The sequence below is a fragment of the Mesoplodon mirus genome (assembly GCF_964341445.2).
Source record: "Mesoplodon mirus genome assembly, chromosome: 2".
Taxonomy (NCBI): domain Eukaryota; kingdom Metazoa; phylum Chordata; class Mammalia; order Artiodactyla; family Ziphiidae; genus Mesoplodon; species Mesoplodon mirus.
In genome coordinates this window covers 31,570,059-31,589,692 of record NC_138977.1, presented here as the reverse complement: position 1 = coordinate 31,589,692, position 19,634 = coordinate 31,570,059, and the positions used below count along the sequence as shown (strand labels likewise).

At 48.2% G+C, this 19,634-nt stretch overlaps 1 protein-coding gene across 9 annotated transcripts in view; it reads left to right on the top strand.

The window, feature by feature from the left end:
* Positions 1-19,634, top strand: part of FNIP2 (folliculin interacting protein 2) — a 121,323-nt gene that overhangs the window by 45,301 nt on the left and 56,388 nt on the right. For all 9 annotated transcript variants that reach the window (XR_014292039.1, XR_014292040.1, XR_014292041.1 and 6 more), the window contains exons 2-6: positions 10,073-10,199; positions 13,458-13,586; positions 16,497-16,597; positions 17,595-17,666; positions 19,381-19,481. Coding sequence is in view for 6 of the 9 variants with exons in the window: in XM_082605868.1 (XP_082461994.1) it covers positions 10,073-10,199; positions 13,458-13,586; positions 16,497-16,597; positions 17,595-17,666; positions 19,381-19,481 (530 nt within the window). In the remaining 3 variants the exon portion in view is untranslated. The remainder of the gene's footprint in view (positions 1-10,072; positions 10,200-13,457; positions 13,587-16,496; positions 16,598-17,594; positions 17,667-19,380; positions 19,482-19,634) is intronic.

Genomic DNA, 19,634 nt, shown 5'->3' with positions numbered 1-19,634 from the left:
ACTCTAAGAGCTGTGACCACCAGTTAGTTAACCCTCCGTCTGAACCTGCACCGATTTGCGCCTCTGCCTGCATTTCTCTCACGTGGGCTGTCTTACCTTTTGGATCTTTGCCAATCTGATAGGGGCATGACTTGACTTTGCTTTTCTCTTTCCAAGAGTGAGAGTTAGCCTCTTTTCCTGTGTTTAAAGACCATCTTATTTTTGTTTTTCTGTGAACTGTCTGTATCCATTGCCCACCTTTCCATTGGTTTGCAAATCTTTATTGATTTCTGGTTGTTCTTTATCTATTAGGGAGATTAATCCTTTGTCTGTGATACGAGCTGATGATGTTTTTGTGAACTTTTCAAAAAGTGCTTGATCACATTTTTTCTACACAATTGAGGTCATACTATATACATAATCCCGTGTTCTGTTTCTCAGTCTTAACACTGTTTCATCAGCATTTTTCTTTTTCAAATGTAGCGTTTCTTTAGACCCTGAGATGGAAACGCAGAGGGAGGTCTTGGGATGCAGAGCGTGTGACGCTGAGTGGTTTGCTCGTGGTGTGGAGGTGATGATGGCCCAGCAGCGTGGGGAGAGCAGAGTTTGGGGTCAGGAGACATTGGTTCGAGTCCCGCCTTTGCCACTTACTGGTTCCAGCCTTATTAAAGTCTCCTAACTTCTGCACAAAATAGGTGGTGTAGTGCCAGCTCTCACAGGGCACCTGTGGACGCCAGCTTGCGGACATTCCGGAAAGGAGTTAGGTGGGTGTTTCTTGGTCGCCCTGTGGCTCTCACCACCAGCCTCCCTGCCTGCACCCAGATGTCAGGCCTTCTGGAACTAGCGTCTCTAGTCTCTGAGATTATGCAGTAAAAATGGACAGTTATTTAATACTGTGGAAATCAATTCAGTACAGTCCTGGAATGGTCATCACAAACTGAAAGCTGTAAATAGGTTGGGTAAATGAGAAGGGGCATCACTTTCTTAGAAACTTCATCCTGTCTTTGGGGGAAGCAAGGGGGTGAAAAGGGGCAGGAGAATGTGGTGTATGGATGCTGAGAAGGAAGCTCAGTAAATGTCACTGTCTAAGGCCGAACTATGGGTTTGAAACGGAATCTGAAGGCCTTGGATTCATTAAGGTCGTTTCCCTGAGGGAGTTCACCCACTGCCTCAGGCTTCAGCTTCAGAAGCTTCTTGGAACAAACTGTCATTGAGGTTGTTTGTCTTAAGACAATACTTGAGTCTTTGATGGATTTTACTGCTGTATGCCTCAGTTTCATTATTTATTTTTAATTTTTCGAGAGAGAGTACTGTCATATGGTTAAATATTGAAAAACCACAGCGTCTTTTTTTCTTTTTAACTTTTTTCTTCTTATTTTTTGGCTGTGCCGAGAGGCATGCGGGATCTTAGTTCCCCAGCTAGGGATTGAACCCACGCCTCCTGCAGTGGAAGCTCAGAGTCTTAACCACTGGACCGCCAGGGAAGCCCCCAAAGCCGCAGAGTCTTAGTGAATACCTGCAGCACGCTCACCAGCTGCCTGGCTCTGCGATAAGCACTTTGCAGTTAACCCTCAAGTCAGCGCTCATGAGGAGGGTCTCACTGTCGTCCCCATTGTGCAGATAGGGATGCTAAGGAACACAGAGGGAGATGCTTGCCAGGCCGCACGGCTGGGAAGAGGCAGGGCGGGTGAGGGCGCAAACGCAGGCTGCCCGGCCCCGAGCCTGCAGCTCCCTTGCTCTGCGGCCCTGGCAGACGTGCATCAGGTGGTGTCAGGAAGCCCTCTCCCTGTGCCCTGGAAGGAGGGGCCCACTTGCTTCTCTCTCCCAACAACCCAGCCCCCTGCTCCGGATGGCACCAGTCTTACAGCTACACATCTTTCTAGACATACTCTGTGCAAATACAATAAAATACAGAGTTTTTTCCTTGTGTCTCCTTTTCAAAAATACATACGGTAGCTTTCTATACACAGTGTTCTATACTTCTTTTTTCCAGTTAAAGTGATGTCCTAGCGTATTCTGTCATCACATGAGGAGAGTTCCCCATTCGGGGTTGTATCCGTGTAGCACCCCATTGTAGGGACGTACCATGCCATGCTAAAACTTAGCTCCAGTCCTTTACCGCTCCAAACGGTGCTGCAGTGGATCCCTTTTTGTGCGTAATCAATTTGGACCGATGTAAGTTGATCTGTAGGATTAATTCCTAAAGTGGAATTGCTGGGTCAAAGAGTATGTGAGTATGTGTGTTTGTACCCATCTCTCTCTGTCTCTTTCCCATTCTCTCTCTGTTTTGCTTATTTTGGCCCCTGCCCTGCAGCACTGCCCCCCCACCCCTCCCCCACCTACTCGCCTATACCCATCTCTTCTAGGGATAATATTTTACGACCAAAGATAGGTACAGCTTCTACTTATTTTGACTTTCCCATTTTGAAGACAAAAGATCTTGTGGAGAGAATCATGCTTTTAACCTCTGAAAACCTCTAGAAAAACTGACCTCTAGAAACCTCTAGGGAAAAAGATTTATTACCTTATCTGTGTGCAAGTTCAGTGGATCTAGAATCAACTCATGTATAAGGCTATGTCTTGAATATTTACTTCGAAATTCATTCACTTACCTGTTACGAGTAAGACAGTTTCCCTGGGTGGAGGGGAGGATGGGAAACCTTCCCTTCAGGAAAAGCTACGGAATCATGTTGATTCAAGTTAGCTTTGAGCGGAGGTGAAAATTACATCTCAGCCATCCTGGGATACAGGGATGCCTATTGATGGTTTGGGTTATGCTGACAAGAGTGTGAAAGAATCAGCTCAGGGCATAGTGAATGAATGCATGCGTGGAGGTGGATCGCAAAGCTGCTTTTTAAAAAAACCGTTTCTAGCTTCTAGATACAAGAAAAGAATTAGTAGTGCTCTTTTAAGAATTAAAGGAACCCTTTTGGAAAATGTGAGCCGTATTTAGAAATTCTGTAAGTTTTTAAAGAGGAGAAAGGGAAAAACCTGTTGATAACCATAACGGAACCTGGGAAGCCAGCGAGGGCGGCATCCTGGCTGGTGCAGTGCCCCTCAGGGACACCTGCCCGCTCAGCGTCACTCTTGCCTCGAGAGAACTTGCACTTTTCCCCTTCAGACTTTGCCAGCAATCTCTGAGCGTTCTGTCGATTCGAGGTGTGTTTGTGCTGCTTCCGTATCACGGTGCAGACTCCCTCGAGGAAGGCGAGGGGTACCATGCAGGGATGGAGGTTAGTCCACAAAGGTGGCTGTCCTCTTTGTACCCGGCTGAGGCCACCTGTTCTGAGTTGTACTCTGCACACCTAGTAGATGGTTTGTGTCAGAGTCGGAAGGCTGAGACCTTGGAGGTCATTCTGGCCGCAGTCCGTCACTTATGAAGGAGGGGGCACTGGGGTCAGATGCTCGTCCGGGCAGGGGGCCAGGCGTCTGGCATGCAGCCTGGCCCCGGCCAGGGGCTGTGGGTACCGGGAGCGCCACACAGACTCCACCTGCTTCCGAGTCCTGCTCGACGTCACCCCGAACTCAGGAAGGATGGACGGCACTTGTCTTTCCTCTTCGGTGTTTCACAGTTCCCTGTCCGTAGCTCCCAAACCTCAGGCCGTGTGGTGACTCATGATGTTCTATCTTTGCTGTGTGAACGTATTACGTGAAGGCTGTGTGGTTTGAGCTCGTGACCGGCGTGGACATTCATAGCGCTGTCTTGGCGGGAACCACGCTCCCAGCCGCCGGCGGCTTCCCTACGTGTCCGCCTCCACCGCCAGCTCGTGAGGACCGTTCATATCTGGGGTGATGTGGAGGGGACTTCTGGCCTTCCCTCAAACAGAGCAGGCAGGACACTGGGCAGCAACCTCTTATCCTACAGTCCCCAAATCCTAAAACCTCTGAAAAAAAAGTTGAAACTGACCTGAGCTATTTATAACTATTTATAGTCTCTTGATAATCCGTTCAGCATAAATATTCATCTCTTGGGCTGGTGAGATTCTAATTTGTTCGACGTTGGGGTTGATTACACCTCTGGCCCTGAAGGAGCTGTTATATAATATGTGGTATAAGCTTCTTTCTAAAATTAAAAAAAAAAATCCGAATTCCGAAACGTCTGGACCCAAGGATCTCAGTTAAGGGACCGTGTATCTATCTGAACTCACCTTTGAGGCCTGCGTTACAGTTATGAAAGTACTTTCATCCTTATTCTCTGTCTTTCCCAGCAGCCTGGTGAGGCAGGTAAGGGCTGCATTTGGGGAAAGATGAGCTTTGGAGTCAGTGCCTTCCCAGAGTCACCTGGGGTGAAAGTGACCGCGCTGGAGTTGTGAGCTCAGTCTACCCTAGAGGGTCACCCATTTTCCAGGTGTCACGTCGTCTGTGACTTCGCCCCTCGCTTCACCCCCGCTAATCGAACTTGACCTCTCCTTCCTTCTGTAGACGTTTATCTCCATCCCTGTGACGGTAGTGTTTACTGATGGTCTGTGCGTTGGCCCTTCCATGTCGGATTGTAAGCATTTTGAGGTAGGCACCGATCTCATTGATTTCGCTTCCTGGTGTCTTTCATAGCACCTGGTCAGGCCGGATGCAGGCATGGTCACTGGGGCTCAGGTTACAGTGCTCTTGCCAAGCCAGGCTGCCGGCAGTGGGGATTGATTCTTTCAGTCCACATTTCTTTTACAAAAGCAATAAAGGATTTACCTTTATTTATCACCTGCTTTCTTAAAGACAAAAAAAGTTGCAGCCAATATCCAATATAAATTTTTTCTGGGAAAATAACAGCGGGGTACGTTTAATTGGAATCGTTTAAAAACTGTATCTTTAGGGCTTTCCTGGTGGCGCAGTGGTTGAGAGTCTGCCTGCCGATGCAGGGGACACGGGTTCGTGCCCCGGTCCAGGAAGATCCCACATGCCGCAGAGCGGCTGGGCCCGTGAGCCATGGCCGCTGAGCCTGCGCGTCTGGAGCCTGTGCTCCGCAACAGGAGAGGCCACAGCAGTGAGAGGCCCGCGTACCGCAAAAAAAGCAACAACAACTGTATCTTTAGGTTCGTATTATGTATTAAAACTCCTGATGAGAATCTGAATCTCTAAGTACTTTTTCACTATGCTCTTGACCCCAGGACAGCAATTCAGAGGTGAATTTTTATGTAGCTCTTCTGAAACTGAAAACCATGCAATCTGTAGAGCTGAAGTTGTACCAGTGCAAAATAGAGGAAGAAAGACAAATCAGCTAATTTGCAAATTACTTTTCCTGTTAGCCATCTTCCTGAGCTACTAACCTAGGAGAAAAGAAACAAAGAATTCCAAATATGTTACTGCCATGTATTTACATAATTTTTTTCTTGCAATAAATAGCTTGCTACTGGGTGGGAAGTAGCGCACATTTTCGCTGACACTTTTGTGCTGATGGGGTGAGCTCTGATCGCCATCTCATCAAGTACAACTTCCCTTTTTCCTCCACCCTGCTGATCCTTTATTTTCATGGCGGGAAAACATCGCCATGAGCACAGTGAGTTCATGGGAGCAGTGGCCGTGGTTGGCTCACGGCCGTACCCAGGGCCTGCAGCTGCTGGGCGGATGGATGGATGGTGTTTGCCAGTCTTTGTTGTGATCATCATTGTTGGTTTTGTTGATTCTGTGGTGTTTCATATTCCTTTTTCTTGGACCATTTAAAGTTCCCTATCATAACTGGTTCTTTATACATTCACATTCTCAGATCACAAGACAGTCTTTCAACTCCGCCCATGAACTTGACTTTGACTATTTTTGTTTCCTTGCGTGAGAGCCAGAGGAAGAATTTTTTTGAGGTCTTCTTCTCTCATAGACCGTGGTTCCACCGGACGTACTGAGCCCACTTCTAGCCTGATTCCTGCAAATGTTCAGGGGAGGAATCAGATGCCCACCCTGCAGGTCCCGGGGGACAAATCACTGCAGCAAACCTGACACCTCACGGCCTGGTCCTTGCCAGCTCGAGGCCTGGAAATCCTGGCTGCGCAGGTCAGGGTCCCTCTCCATTTCCCAGAAGGTGGTTTCTCAGGCAGCTTCAGTCCTCTCCTAGCACAGGTCTGATGGCGTCAGTCGCTCTCTGAGGAGGCTGGAATGGCACACACCCCATTGCTTGCGGAGCGGACACACGTTCCTTGACGTAGCAGTCAGGGTCCTGCTCCGGAAGTCCTGAACTTCCCAGTTCTGTGCGGTCCTGCTGCAAGCGCCCTAGCCTAGCCACCCAGCCCTGGACGCCGTGCCACTCGACTGTGGCCCTGTGCCCTGCCCTCGGCCTGCGGCGACTTCCCGCTTGCCGCCACGCCCGAGCCTGGCCACGCTTCACTCCTTCCAGTCCAGACACTGCTTCTCCCGGGCACGTCTCCTGTGCCTGGTCCTCTTGTTTTCCCTGGTTACCCGCGTGCCTGCCTCTTCAAGTTCCTTAGGAATAAGGACATTTCTTACTTGTAGTATCCACCCCCTACCCCCCGAGGGCCAGCATTCCTTGGCTTTCCTGGACTTGTAGCCCATAGCTCCCATCTCCGCCCCTGACATCACACAGCCATCTTCCCTGTGTCTGTGTCCAGATTTCCCTCCTCTTAGGAAGACACCAGTCCTTGGATCAGGGCTCAGCCTGATCTAGGATGACCTCGCCTTGATGACATCTGCAGAGACCCTGTTTCCAAACAAGGTCATACTCACAGGTGCCAGGAATTAGGAACTGGACATCTCTTTTGGGGGGACACAATTCAGCCGCAACACATGGTTACATCTACCTTAAAGACGATTCTGTTTTCTCTACTTAAAATCATTTGAACGATTATTGCTTGTCACCTTTCAGGTAAGTGACTGAGACTTCAGTCCCTCGCTTCCTGCTCTTGATGACCAATTCCAGAAATGAGATCTGGTTTAGTTCCAGCCGGGCAAATCTTCACGTCATGGAATTTTAAAACTGGAAAGGGTCTATCTAAGTACTTCTGTTTAAATTTTACAGTAGGGAAGGGTAGACAAACCATCTTATTTTCTTGTGCCTCAGGTCGTACAGCTGTGACCATAAAGTAGACAAATAATTCCGTGTCCCCCGAGGCCAGGGGCAGTGCTCTTCCCTTGCTTTCAACAAAAGCCAAGACACAGGATGTTTCTGATGGGAGTAAGTATCTTTACAGCTGTAGCCAGATATTTTACGGCAAAGGCCCTAGGCTCGTCTTTCAGCCTCTTGCAATCCTGCAGAGAATCGCCCTCAGCCAAGCTCCAGGAACCGTGGCTGGGGGTTGGGGTGAGCGTGGGCACGAAGGGAAGATGTATGGCTGTGGCCACGGGTGACCCGGTGGCAGGGAGGAGCCCGCGGCGTGCTGGGGGTCCGCACCCGAGCGCCTGTCATCCTCGTGACGCGCAGCAGGACCCGAGCCCAGGTGGTACCCAAGCTTGCTTCCTTCGGAAGCATCGTTTAACCGCCTGCATTTCCCGTCCCGGGTGACTCCACTGTGACTCCCTCTACTAAGGTCAGAGACGGGCAGGGGCGGGGGGTGGGGTGGACGCCGCCGCCAGAATTACAGTTAGGTGTTAAATCAGTGACGCTATTCGTGTGCAAAAGGAGAATAGAGTTTTCCTCGTATTTTAGAAAATGCTTTTTAAAGTATTCGGATGGTCAAAAAGTTGGACCATCTGACATACATGGTTTTCCTTTCCCACGTCTTTTCATCTTTTTAAATGGAAAGATAACGTGAAATGTTTTTTAGGGTGTTGTGATCATTATTAAATTTTAGCTCTTCCAGACGGGCTGTCCTCAGTTCGACTGACATCTGAGTCACCGTTAGCCCTCAGAAATAAGGACTGAGCAAGTTGTTTTGTAAATGGTAACGCTGTTTTGACAAAATGTCATTGTTGGGGCAAAACAGATTGAGCATGAAAACAAAAAGCCATTAAATCTTTGTCGCTTTTTCGCTGTTAATGACTTCGACCTGTGTACTGTGCTTTAGTCATTGCAGAGGGTGTTTTTAATGACCTGGTGTAAAATGTCATGGTTCCAGGCACAGGCTTCGGGACTTGTCGGGTTGGGGTGACAGAAAGCTGGCTGACGGCTCCCCTCTGCTTCCTCTGGTGACTCGGTCCTCAGGTCAGCTCTCAGCTCGCAACGGCAAAAAACAGGCCCCGGCTGTGCAGCCCAGGTGGGGTTAGGGGGACTTGTCCAGCCAGCCAGGCCTGGACCGAGAGCAGGAGACGAACGACTTCTGAAACAAACTTGCCGAGTTGTATCAAAACCAGCACCAAGGGTGCTGGGCCTGGCAGCTTAGAGCACAGGCTGTTGAGAAGGTGCAACCAGAACTTGATGTCTTGGAGGCTAGGATTGAAGACGACAAACCTGCTCCCTGAACAGCATGTGTTCTGTGTTCACTACCATGGCCTGAAAAGGAAAGGACCGGTGATGCAGAATGCGTGGTTGGGGACCAGATGCTGTAGCGATGTTTCTAAAATATCGTTAGCATGAACGGTTCTTTAGGTAATTATTAGCATTTTGGAGCACTTACCTGTGTCAGCCGCTGTGTAAAGCACTTTCATTTAATTCCTACGGCAGCTTTGTGAGCTTGGTGTTAATATTTCCGTCGCACTGATGGAGAAACGTGATCTCAGAGGGTTTGGATCTGTGTCCACACGTGTCTGACTTCACCGTTACACCATCTCTTAGTTGTACAGTGTGATGTTGTCTGTCCTCTGACTCTCCGTCTGTCACCACCTTCCTCTTCTGTGCTCGCAGCACCTGGCACCCGCTGGCCTCCGTCCACACGGAACCTGCCGCCGGTACCTGTCCCCTCCGCTCCCCCTCGGTTGCTGTCACTCTAGTCTTGGTTTGAAGGCCCCAAACTCTTAAGAGTAAATTCTACGTGGCCCTCCTGCTTCTGGTCTTAATCCTCCCCAGCCGTGTTTTCCTTAGAGCTGCAAACTGACCTCTGGAAAGTGCAGGCTGAGTTTCTCGACCTGCTCGCCTGCCCTCAGGGATGAGCTGGCTCCTGCTGCCGCCCGCCCACCGCCCTCTGCAGCTCGCCGTCTCCCTCTGCCTGTCTTTTTCATGCATCTCCCCCGTCCCGTCCTCTTCCTGCTGTGTCCTTCATTCCCACACTCTATCTCTCTTTAACTCCTACTTCTTCAAGTCATGCTTAAATGTCCCTTCCTTAAATCCTAGGGATTTCCCTGCCCCTCCCTGCCACCACTTAAACCTGAAAATATGAGTCTTACCACATCCTTTTCTTTCTCGCAGTTGGACATCTGTAGTTACACGTGGCAACTTGCCCAGTGTTGCGCACTGAACTGCGTCCTCCCTGAGGGCAGGGACCAAGCCTGCTTAGTTAAACAACTGCTCAATCTCTAGCTTCGAGCACAGTGACTGTTACACAGCAGGCACTCAGATCTGTGTTGACCGGTTAACAGACACATAACTGAAGATGCCCAAAGCAGTGCATTTTGATGGTTGCCCTTTCTTAGTCCTCGCGTTCTGATTTCACTTGTTGCTTGAGAACGAACCTGCGTTCGGAGCAGTTTTGTCACAGTGGCTTTTGGTTGGCTTTATCGCTGATGGTCATTGTCCGCCATTCAGACGCTGTACCGTGATGCACTTGGTTTTCCAAACTTCTGTGTCAGACCAGCCACGATACAAGAAAAGGCTAAGTTTCAGGAGATGTGATCCCTCTCTGTTTGTCCTGGGCCTGGGTGGGTGGGAGAGGAAAAGCGATGGCTCCCCTGACTGGCTGCAGGTTCCTGGCCCAATGGCGCAGAGGCGTGAACGCTCCAGAGCCTCCGACCTCAGCAGTGACGCCCCCAGAACCCAGGTGCCAGGTTCAGCTCCCTCCACAGCCCTGGCCACTCCCGCCTGACGTCTCTGCCCAAAGTCGCTTCGGAAGGAGAAGCTTCCTCTCCAGTGGTTTATCATCTCAGGAGCCTTCCCAGCCTTGGTCATGGGCACTGGCCCATCGGAGTCCACGGACAGGGCCGTGTGCCCGGGTCTGTGGGGATCGTGCCTCCTGCACACTGGGGCTCCCGTGTGCGGGCGGACACCGGCTGGGAGACTTGTCTCTCCGCAACCATCCCGAGTGTCGCCACTAACACGACTTCTTTCTCTCTTGTGAATCCACAGTTGGTCCTGTTCGGAGTTGGACCTGAACGAGATTCGCCTGATAGTTTACCAGGACTGTGAAAGGAGAGGCAGACAAGTCTTGTTTGATTCTAAAGCTGTCCACAAGATTGAGGAGGTGGCAACTCAGGTAGGAAATACGGATTTGCTTTCCTCCTTTGTGTTTGTTAGTCCATTGCCTGCTCTTTGGGCTGAATCGCACAGCACCGTTAGTGGTTCAGAGGAAACACGGGCAGAGGTCCCTCCGCCCACCCCATTTGCGTTCTTATTAATATACACAGGTGAGACCGTTAGCAAGTCATCGTGCAGATGCTAAGCATCGTACTTTAGATGTTACCAGAAGCGAATTTGCTGGTAAGTTGCAATCCAGTAGGATTTGGATGTGCCGTTAACGGTGTGTGCTGTTAATGGGAAAACTGAGAATGCTAAAATTCATGAAGCGTTCGCCTGAAGGGAAGGTCTGCTATTACCTATAGATAGTGAGAGGCGATACATAGCGCTGGGTTAGACAAAACTGGAGCGCTTTCCTTGCCACGGGGCTGCAGGGTGCTAACATGCACTGTCATCTGCAAAAGGGCCTGCAACCCAAGCCTGCTTGACCAAGGAAATTTTATTTCCTTTTTATAGTGGAGGGCGGTGTGGGGGTAGTAGTGGTGGTGATGATGATGGTGGTGATGGCGGAGGTGAGGGTGGTGGTGGTGATGGAGGTGATGGTGATGGAAGTGATGGTGGAGATGATGGTGATGGATGTGATGGTGGCGGTGATGGAGGTGATGGTGGCGATGGAGGGTGAGGGTGGAGGTGATGGTGACGGAGGTGATGGTGGTGGTGATGGTGAAGGAAGTGATGGTGGTGGTGGTATTGGAGGTGAGAGTGGAGGTGATGGTGATGGAGGTGATGGTGGTGGTGATGGTGATGGAGGTGATGATGGTGATGGAGGTGAGGGTGGAGGTGATGGTGACGGAGGTGATGGTGATGGAAGTGGTGGTGGTGATGGTGATGGAGGTGATGGTGGTGATGGAGGTGATGGTGGTGGTGATGGTGATGGAGGTGATGGTGGTGATGGAGGTGAGGGTGGAGGTGATGGTGACAGAGGTGATGGTGATGGAAGTGGTGGTGGTGATGGTGATGGAGGTGATGGCGGTGATGGAGGTGAGGGTGGAGGTGATGGTGATGGAGGTGAGGGTGGCGGTGACGGAGGTGATGGTGCTGGTGGTGGTGGTATGGGGGCATGGGGGTCTGAGGGTGGGTAAAGTGGGGACAGAGCAGCTCTCGATCCCTTGGAGCCAGAATGGGAAAGGTAGAGTGATGTGTCCAGGCAGGAGCAGGGTCCGGTCCTCCCTGTGAGTCTTCAGGATGGCCATCCAGTGTACTTCTTGTCCCCTTTCAACAGTTATTCAGATGTCTACAACTTAAATAAATCCCTTTGTGTTCCCTCTTTTCATGTTCCTTCTTTTCACCTGATACCTGTACTGACCGAATCCTGGCAGTTTAGAGAATGTGCAGCTAAGTAGCTGAATAGTTTATGTCAGGGTCTCTGTCTCATCAGGGCTGAGGTCTCGTCCTGCTTCTGATATGGTCGTTTCTTCAGGAAGGAAGTGTCTGGTTAAAGGCAGTTTAGCTGTGCGGATCCTGTGGTGCTTTCATGTGGAAGCTGGCCAGGTAGATAATCATAGCCGTTGCTGGGCTTGTTAGGTGGGTGGCTGGAGCAGGGGGGATGAGAAATCTCTCGGTGATTCCCCGAAGGCTTCCATGGTAGATTGGTATTAGTTCAGGTGAGCCAGCACTCGGCCCTTTGTATGGTGGACCGCATACGGCTTCCCCCCTGTTTTCCCACATCACTTCCTGTCTCCCCGAGGCCTTGCACAGATGGTGTAGTTGCACACCCACGCTCCGTCACTAGGGTTCCTGATGGTGGTAGCAGGTGGAGGGAAAAAATTCTCACCGGTTTGCAAAAATAACCGGAATCCTGTCTGTAGGAGCAGTGATGACCCTGGAGTCTGGAACAGAAGCTTCCTGGGACGCACTCATTTCCTCACAGAGGCAGCTGGGCCCGGGGAGGCTTGGAAACTGCCCGAGGCTGCAGAGGGAGTCCAGCGGGGGCTCTGCTCACTGTACCAGGAGCTGTGGCCAGTCGTGGACGGCGTGGCCAGTGGGCCCAGCAGTGTGGGGTGGGTGTGGACCGCATGTCACTCTGGGCCCTGCAGGGCCGTGGATCGCCATCCTGCCCACGACTGCTGGAGGCAGTCTTCCTGTTCCCCTTCTGTTCTTCCCCCATCTTCAGGCCCCCACCCCCTGGGCAGGCACGAAATGTCAGGAGTCAGCAGCAGGCCTGTGACTGCAGGCATTTGCATTCGACCATCAGTGTGACTGTCACACTGGAGATTAGATAAGCTGCACTTGCATTCATGTTTTTCCAAGCAAAGCTGCACACAAAAAAGCAAAGAAGACTCAGGATAGAAACAGTGTATCACGGAGGGTATAGGCTCCTTCTGTAGGGAGTAGTGTATCTTGGCCTAGGAGGAAGGGAAACGTTAGTGAAGGTGTATCTTTATGCCTCTGTGTCACTGTCATAAAAATCTGCCATGAGCTCCACGTAGGGAACGTGTAGTAGCTAATCCTCTACAAGCCGTGACCTTTGAAGGCCGTGTTGCCTCACATGCTGTGTAATCACAGGAGCCCCTGTTCCAGCATTTTGCCCTCATCTTTCACAAGCTTGACCTCATGACTTTCTCTAAAGCCGTGCGGGGGGAGGTGTGTCATTAAAGCACATGCTGGTCTTTCCAAATGAATAAATACTTCTGCCTTCTCAATTCCGTTTGCTTGGGGAACATTTAAATTTGAAGCAATGTCTGTATCCTCATCAATTTTATAGAGTATGACTCTACATAGTACTAAAAAACTCTCTAACAACCAGAACAGAGGTCAGACCTCATCGATGATTTTAAAATATGAATTGAAACGTCAATAAGAGTTGAATAATTTAAAGAGAGAGTTCTTGGGGACTTCCCTGGTGGTCCAGTGGTTAGGACTCTACGCTTCCAGTTCAGGGTGCCTGGGTTCAGTCTCTGGTCAGGGAACAAAGATCCTGCAAGCCGTGCGGCCAAAATAATAATAATAATAATAAAGTAAAGGGAATAGTCTTAATACATAACCCACCACCTGTATCACCCTTCTCAGCATCTGCCTCCTCCAAATGTTACAGACTCACAGGAGCCACTCTTTTGTCCTTGTTTAAAAGAAAACAACAACACCCCGGTTTTTCTATTCAGCTGAGGCTCAACAGAACAGAACGATGTGAGAGAGGGGCCCCCAGTGAGCATGTGCTGGGGAGCCTGGTACGCTCAGCGGTGGTGGTTTGTTTACCCTCCTCTCCCTCTTCACCCAGAAAACGGAGGACGTCCCCACGAAAACGCCAGCCAAGTGCTGTCAAGGAGGTGGCAGCGGCAGCCTCTCTTCCCACGGCTCTTCCGGGGGATCTTTACCACATGCCAAGGACCAGCTTCCAAAGTACCAGGTACAACCACGCTTGCATGCGGAATACCCCATAGGCTGAAGCCATTTACTGCCATTTCTCCTTGGGGATAATGGCTGCTTGAGGGCCCCGTCCCTGGGATAGGAGACTAAGTATCCAGAACCCTTCTCAGTACTCTGTGATGGCCTCTATGGGAAAAGAATCTAAAAAAGAGGGGATATGTGTATAACGTGTAACTGGTTCACTCTGCCGTACAGCAGAAACTAACACAACGTTGTACATCAACCCTACTCCCATAAAAATAGAACAAACAAATAAACAACCCCCCCCCCAAAAAAAACGTGCTCTTAGGTGTTTCAGGCCAGTGCTGTGCTCACACTTTGGCTTTATCTCTTGATAAAAACTATAATGGAGCAGCAGTGAGCCAGTGTAACATACACCGAATGAAGAGAAATATTGCAAAGGAGGTAAACCCTCCTGTTTTGCTTCCTTGGTGGTCAGAACCAGATTGATGCACATGTGTTTTCCAGTTTTTTCTAAGAGCTCTGAGGATTCTGGGGATGAATATTGTCATCCTGAGAAAATAGCACTTGCCAGTAGAAGGAAGAAAGCCTTGTATAGGAGCAGATGGAAAGGCAAGACCTAACTTGAGTGTGAAGTGTGAAGGGCTGGTATATTGAGAAATATTGGCCAGCTGGGCACAAGGAAAGAGGTTTCATAAATATTGAATAGCAGAAGGGTACTGCTTGATGGAGGATGTATGAGTGTTTATTTTTATTTTTGGAGCTGTGAGGAATTTTGTCTACCGTGTTGCTGACACAGCAAAGCCAGGGAGGTGTATACCAGCAGCCACAGGTGTATAGAACGTTGTTCGTTTCACGGTCGGGATCGCTGCTGTGCATCTGCCCTTATTCCACAGAGCTGCCGGCTCTCAAAGCAGTATGTGGTTACGACAGCATAGAGTGAAATTTTCAGCGAGTTGAGAATCGCAGTTGGCACGTGGACCTTGTACCCCAAGAAAAAGAAGGTTCAGAAATGGAGGTGATGGGTGGAAGTTATTCATAAAGAACCTGAAAGCCTGTTAGTTTCTGTCTGCAGGAAGCGAGAAGAGGTTGGTAGGAGGCTCGTTAAATCAGGCGGATAGATGTCTGTTCCTCTTTCCTCCTTTGCGAGCAGGTGTAAGTAGGTGTGTATATGTGTGTCCGTGTGTATGGATATATACGTGTATGCCTGTGGATTTGGAGTTGAAAGGCTGATTGCCATGGTTTTGCTTGGGTAGAAAGCAAGGCAGCAGAGAGTCTGGCTAATGGCCTGGGTCACAGGAGATGGAGGTATGGTTTCGGTCAGGCCGTGCGGGTGTCGTGCACACTGGTTTGGTTGATGCTCACATCCATCCTCAGCGTGTGTCACCGCCACTTACAGTGGGAACTGAGCATCCTGTATCCAAATGCAGGCACCTGTGTGTCATCATAGGTTCACAGTACTCACAGTGTTACGTCATGTGAGTGAGGGCGTTTGGCTTCAAGCCGCCTGTGCTCCAGGGGAGTCCGGGCCCCGAGATGAAGGTTTGGGGGATCCTGTTGGGAATAACCGGAATCACAGCGGCGGTTGAGGACGCAGACAGTGATAGGAGGGCCCTCTGAGGAATAACCCTGTCCAAGGGATGACTTGGGAAGGTAGAGATTTAAAAGGGAGAGCAGGATGTGAGGGCAATCTGGCTGTGACGTCTGTCACCCCATTGATCTCCAGGATTGATTCGGCCGATCGGGCTGGCTAGGCGGCTGTCCCCTTCCTCCCTCACCGTTCCAGGTGCGTCCCTCCCGAAGCTGCGCGCTCGGTCGGAGAGGACGACCTTCCCCGATAGAGGAGGACCGTTCTTCGGTCAAGGGTATACGAGTAGCTGCGCTCCCCTGCTAGAACCTCCAGACAAGCTCTCAAGGTCCATTTGTAGGAGAACGTAGGGTAGTCGAGCTTCCAAGACTCCAGACACATCCAAATGAGGCGCTGCACGTGACAGTCTGCCTTTCTAAAAAAAATTAAAAGTAATTTAAAAAATATAAAAAGGAGAGCAATTATGTGCATCAGATACCGTGAGACATTTAATAAAGCAAACTGGGAAGCGCCCGTTGGCTGTGACAGGAGCCGTTTGAATAGCGGGGGATGGGGGAAGGTGCCGTCCACCCTCTGTGGTGACAAGGGGATGCCAAAGACTGGTCAGAAGCTAGGGGGTCAAAAAATGTTAAAATGGGGCCTCCCTGGTGGCGCAGTGGTTGAGAGTCCGCCTGCCGATGCAGGGGATACGGGTTCGTGCCCCGGTCTGGGAGGATCCCATATGCCGCGGAGCGGCTGGGCCCGTGAGCCATGGCCGCTGGGCCTGCGCATCCGGAGCCTGTGCTCCGCAACGGGAGAGGCCACAACAGTGAGAGGCCCGCATACCGCAAAAAAAAAAAAAAAAAAAAAAAAAAAAAATGTTAAAATGTTTCAGTCAAACTTTGGGGCGACCAGACTGTCCGTTATCTTTTGGACCCACGAAACCCTGCCCACACCGATTGGCATTTTTGTTCCACACGTTGATTTTGGTTGGATAACCCTGAGCTATATTTCACTTCAGGATGTGTTCTTAGTATCAAGAGGAATTACTCTGCCTCTTCCATCACTTAATCTATTTAGACTTTGTAAATGGAGACGATGAAAGTCGTGGTTTCTCATGACCATATTAAAAATGAACTCTGGTGAAGCGCTTGCATCCTGTACCAGGATATAGTGTATAAAGAAGAAATCGTGAACATTAGTGATAATTTGGGGAAAAAAGTAGGCAGTCACCATTGTAGATTAAGATTGTAAAATGATCAGTTGCTGCTTTGAGAAATGGTTCTAATTACCAACAAAATTGCACATTATTTTCTATTGTGTTGTACTCAACACGATTTTGGTTTCTTGCACGTCTGGTAGTACATGCGACCCGCCTCTGATGTCAACATGCTTGGGGAGATGATGTTCGGCTCGGTCGCCATGAGCTACAAAGGCTCCACCCTGAAGATTCACTACATACGGTGAGTTCGGGCCACTGCTTGTGAGACGTGGCTTGGGGATGATGACTCCATACAAACATGCGCAAAAAAGTTATGCGGTAGAATAATAATCTAAGCTTTGTCATCTCATATTTGCTAGCACTTGATATCTTTTATATATCTTTAGCAGTTAAAATAGTCTGACATTTTCTGCATCACTCTGACCTTGAATCAGCTTAGCAGGACAAAATCCTGAGCTTTAGCTAAGTACTGTAAGTGAAAAATGCATACCAAAGCATTTTGAATATCTGCTAGGTTAGTAATAGCAATACTTTTAATCAGAGTTATTCAGATATTTTAAGTTTAAAGTTTAAAGTCAAAATTTCACAGATTTTCCATTTTCAGATTAAAATTTGTCATGATTTTTTCCTTGTATTGAGATACATATTTTTTCTTATTTTTTAAAATTATTGAACGCATGCCAAGTTTTATTTTTGTTTCTAGGGAATGGTGTCTAGAATAAAAGTTTCTGCAAAAAGCAGAATGTGATGACATTAAAGAACACGTTCCTTATTTGCATGTCAGAATAGAATTTAACTCGCTGGAGGCACAAGCTCTACGATGTGTGAAAGGAAGCCTTTTCCCATTCCTGCACTTATAAACCTTCTGTCTGTTCATCTGTGCCACGTGGCAGGTGAAAAATGTAACCTGAGAAAAAAACAAACTTCTGCTTTGCAATATTTCTGCTAAGCGAAGTTTGTTCATCTGAAACATTTGCTCCCAAGGAAAATGGCCCCGGCAATGTCTCCATAGCTCTCTTTCAGGGTTTTAACATTCTTGGGATTTTAAAATGATAAAATTAGAAAAAAATCTAGACACCCCACTGATACAGTGATTTGAAAAATGCACATCTCATTTTCTGTAAAATAAGAGAAATGAATAAAAGCTTCAGAAAAAGTTAAAAAAAACCCCAAAAAATAAAAAACAAAAATAACCCCCATGCATCTCTCCCTCTTCTGTCCGTTTGTTTTTTCTCCAGTTCTCCTCCACAGCTGATGGTTAGTAAAGTCTTCTCCGCCAGAATGGGCAGCTTCTGTGGGAGTACAAATAAGTAAGTGCGGGATTTTCCCCCTCCCCTCCCCATCCCCCCCCAATTTTCCAAGTGGCTGTTTCTGGATAGAGTCATTCTTTGAGGGCCATAAGGCTTTTTGAGGTGAGAAGCAGGATGAGTCCACATTAACAAAGGGGTTTTCAAGGTGGCCTTTGTCCAATACATAGTGAGTATGAAGGGGCCTTGGACCTTAGCAGGTGGCCTTAAAGACAAGTGATGGTCTACATACATACATTGGGGGTCTTCACCTGTTAACCCACTCTGTTCCTACTGCCAGTCACCATGTTCTCATTCCCTGGGGATGAAAAGTGAAGGGGAAAAGGATATTATTTCATCTTATTAAAAAAAATCTCAGAAATTCCCTGGCAGTCCAGTGGTTGGGACTGCGCGCTTCCACTGCCGAGGCCCGGGTTCGATCCCTGGTCGGGGAACTAAGATCCCACACGTGGCACGGCCAAAACCAAAACAAAAGCAAACAAAACTAAACAAAAAAATCTCGCCTGTCAGTCTGCTCGTTTATTTATTTCTGAAGGAATGAGGCACAGGGTGAGTTTCCCAAGCTGAGAGACACCTGAATGGCAGGAGGGATCGTCTGTCTGAGCCATCCACGTAACCTCTGTGGTTGGTGGGGACTCAGGCTAGGCAGTATTTTGATTTTCACTCCCGAGTTTTTTTCCCCCCTCTTAATTTTACACTTCTGTGTAGACTAAGAATACTTAAATGTCTAACTTAACTCTTACTCTGGCACAATTGTTTGTATATTTTGAATTTTTCAAGCAGAAATATTTCATGTACTTCTTTTTTGAATAAAACAACAGAACATTTGTTACACTTGGGTAAGTTGGAAGAAATGTTTATTGTAAATTAAAGGGGTATTCTTAGGGGTCAAATGAAGGCTGTTATTTTTTACAATCCTAGGAAATTAAAAGTATGTTCCTCTGCAAATTTGGGTACCTTTGAGTAAGTCTGCTTACTTTTCAACAGAATAATGAATTTACTTTTTTGAGCATTTAACACTGGATTGTCATGACGTAAGCCAGTATAGGAATTGGTATTTATTTTTTTGTGAGGTATTATTTTTCTGACCCTTGATAGTACCTGAACATTTATTATACTAACTCCCTCTAATAAAATATCAAGCTCAGATTTAAGTAAAAATTATTTTGGCTTCATTATGCTATATTACCCTCGAAATCTTTATTTCATTTGTTAACAAATACAATAAATTATTAAAAGCTGCTTCTCTCACGTGTGTTTATGAGTAATTCTAACTTTTAAGAAGTTGTGAAATCAAACTCCTATAAGAATCATAATTTCTGTTACATGCTCCGCCTGAAGAAGGTTGCTGAATTGCTCATGGATGTTAACTAAGTGTTAAAATGAATTTCACTTTGAGGGTTTATATAAAATTACCCTTGAAATGAATAGCCATATCCTAGGTGTCAGTCACCAGGGGAAGATTTTAGAATTCGGTGTCCCTCATTACATTATATTGTGAAATTGTTTGGAATGTGTCATTTCGTTTTATAGGTTGAACTACCTCCCAAAGCCTCTCTTGTCTTTTCCCACAACAAATTCCCCTAAAGTTTAAGCCTCTTTGGTAGATGTGAGACTTGATTAATTCATGAAGAAAAGTTATCTGTTAGCAAACAGCTTTGTTCGTCCCTTGATGTTTTTTCTCCTCTCTCTCCCTTCCTTCCCTCTCTGGACTTAGCTTGCAAGACAGCTTCGAATACATCAACCAAGATCCTAACCTGGGGAAACTGAACACAAATCAGAATAACCTGGGTCCCTGTCGTACTGGAAGTAACCTAGGTAAACTCCGCCGCGTAAGCGGGGTCTTGCTTTCCGGGTCCCGCCGTCATGGGTGTGCGTTTTGCTTTCTTTGAGTTTGTGGTGTTGTTTTGTTGTGGCATTATCTTTAATCTGCGTTTATTTCTGTGTGTGTACTTTGTCCACCCCCGTGTG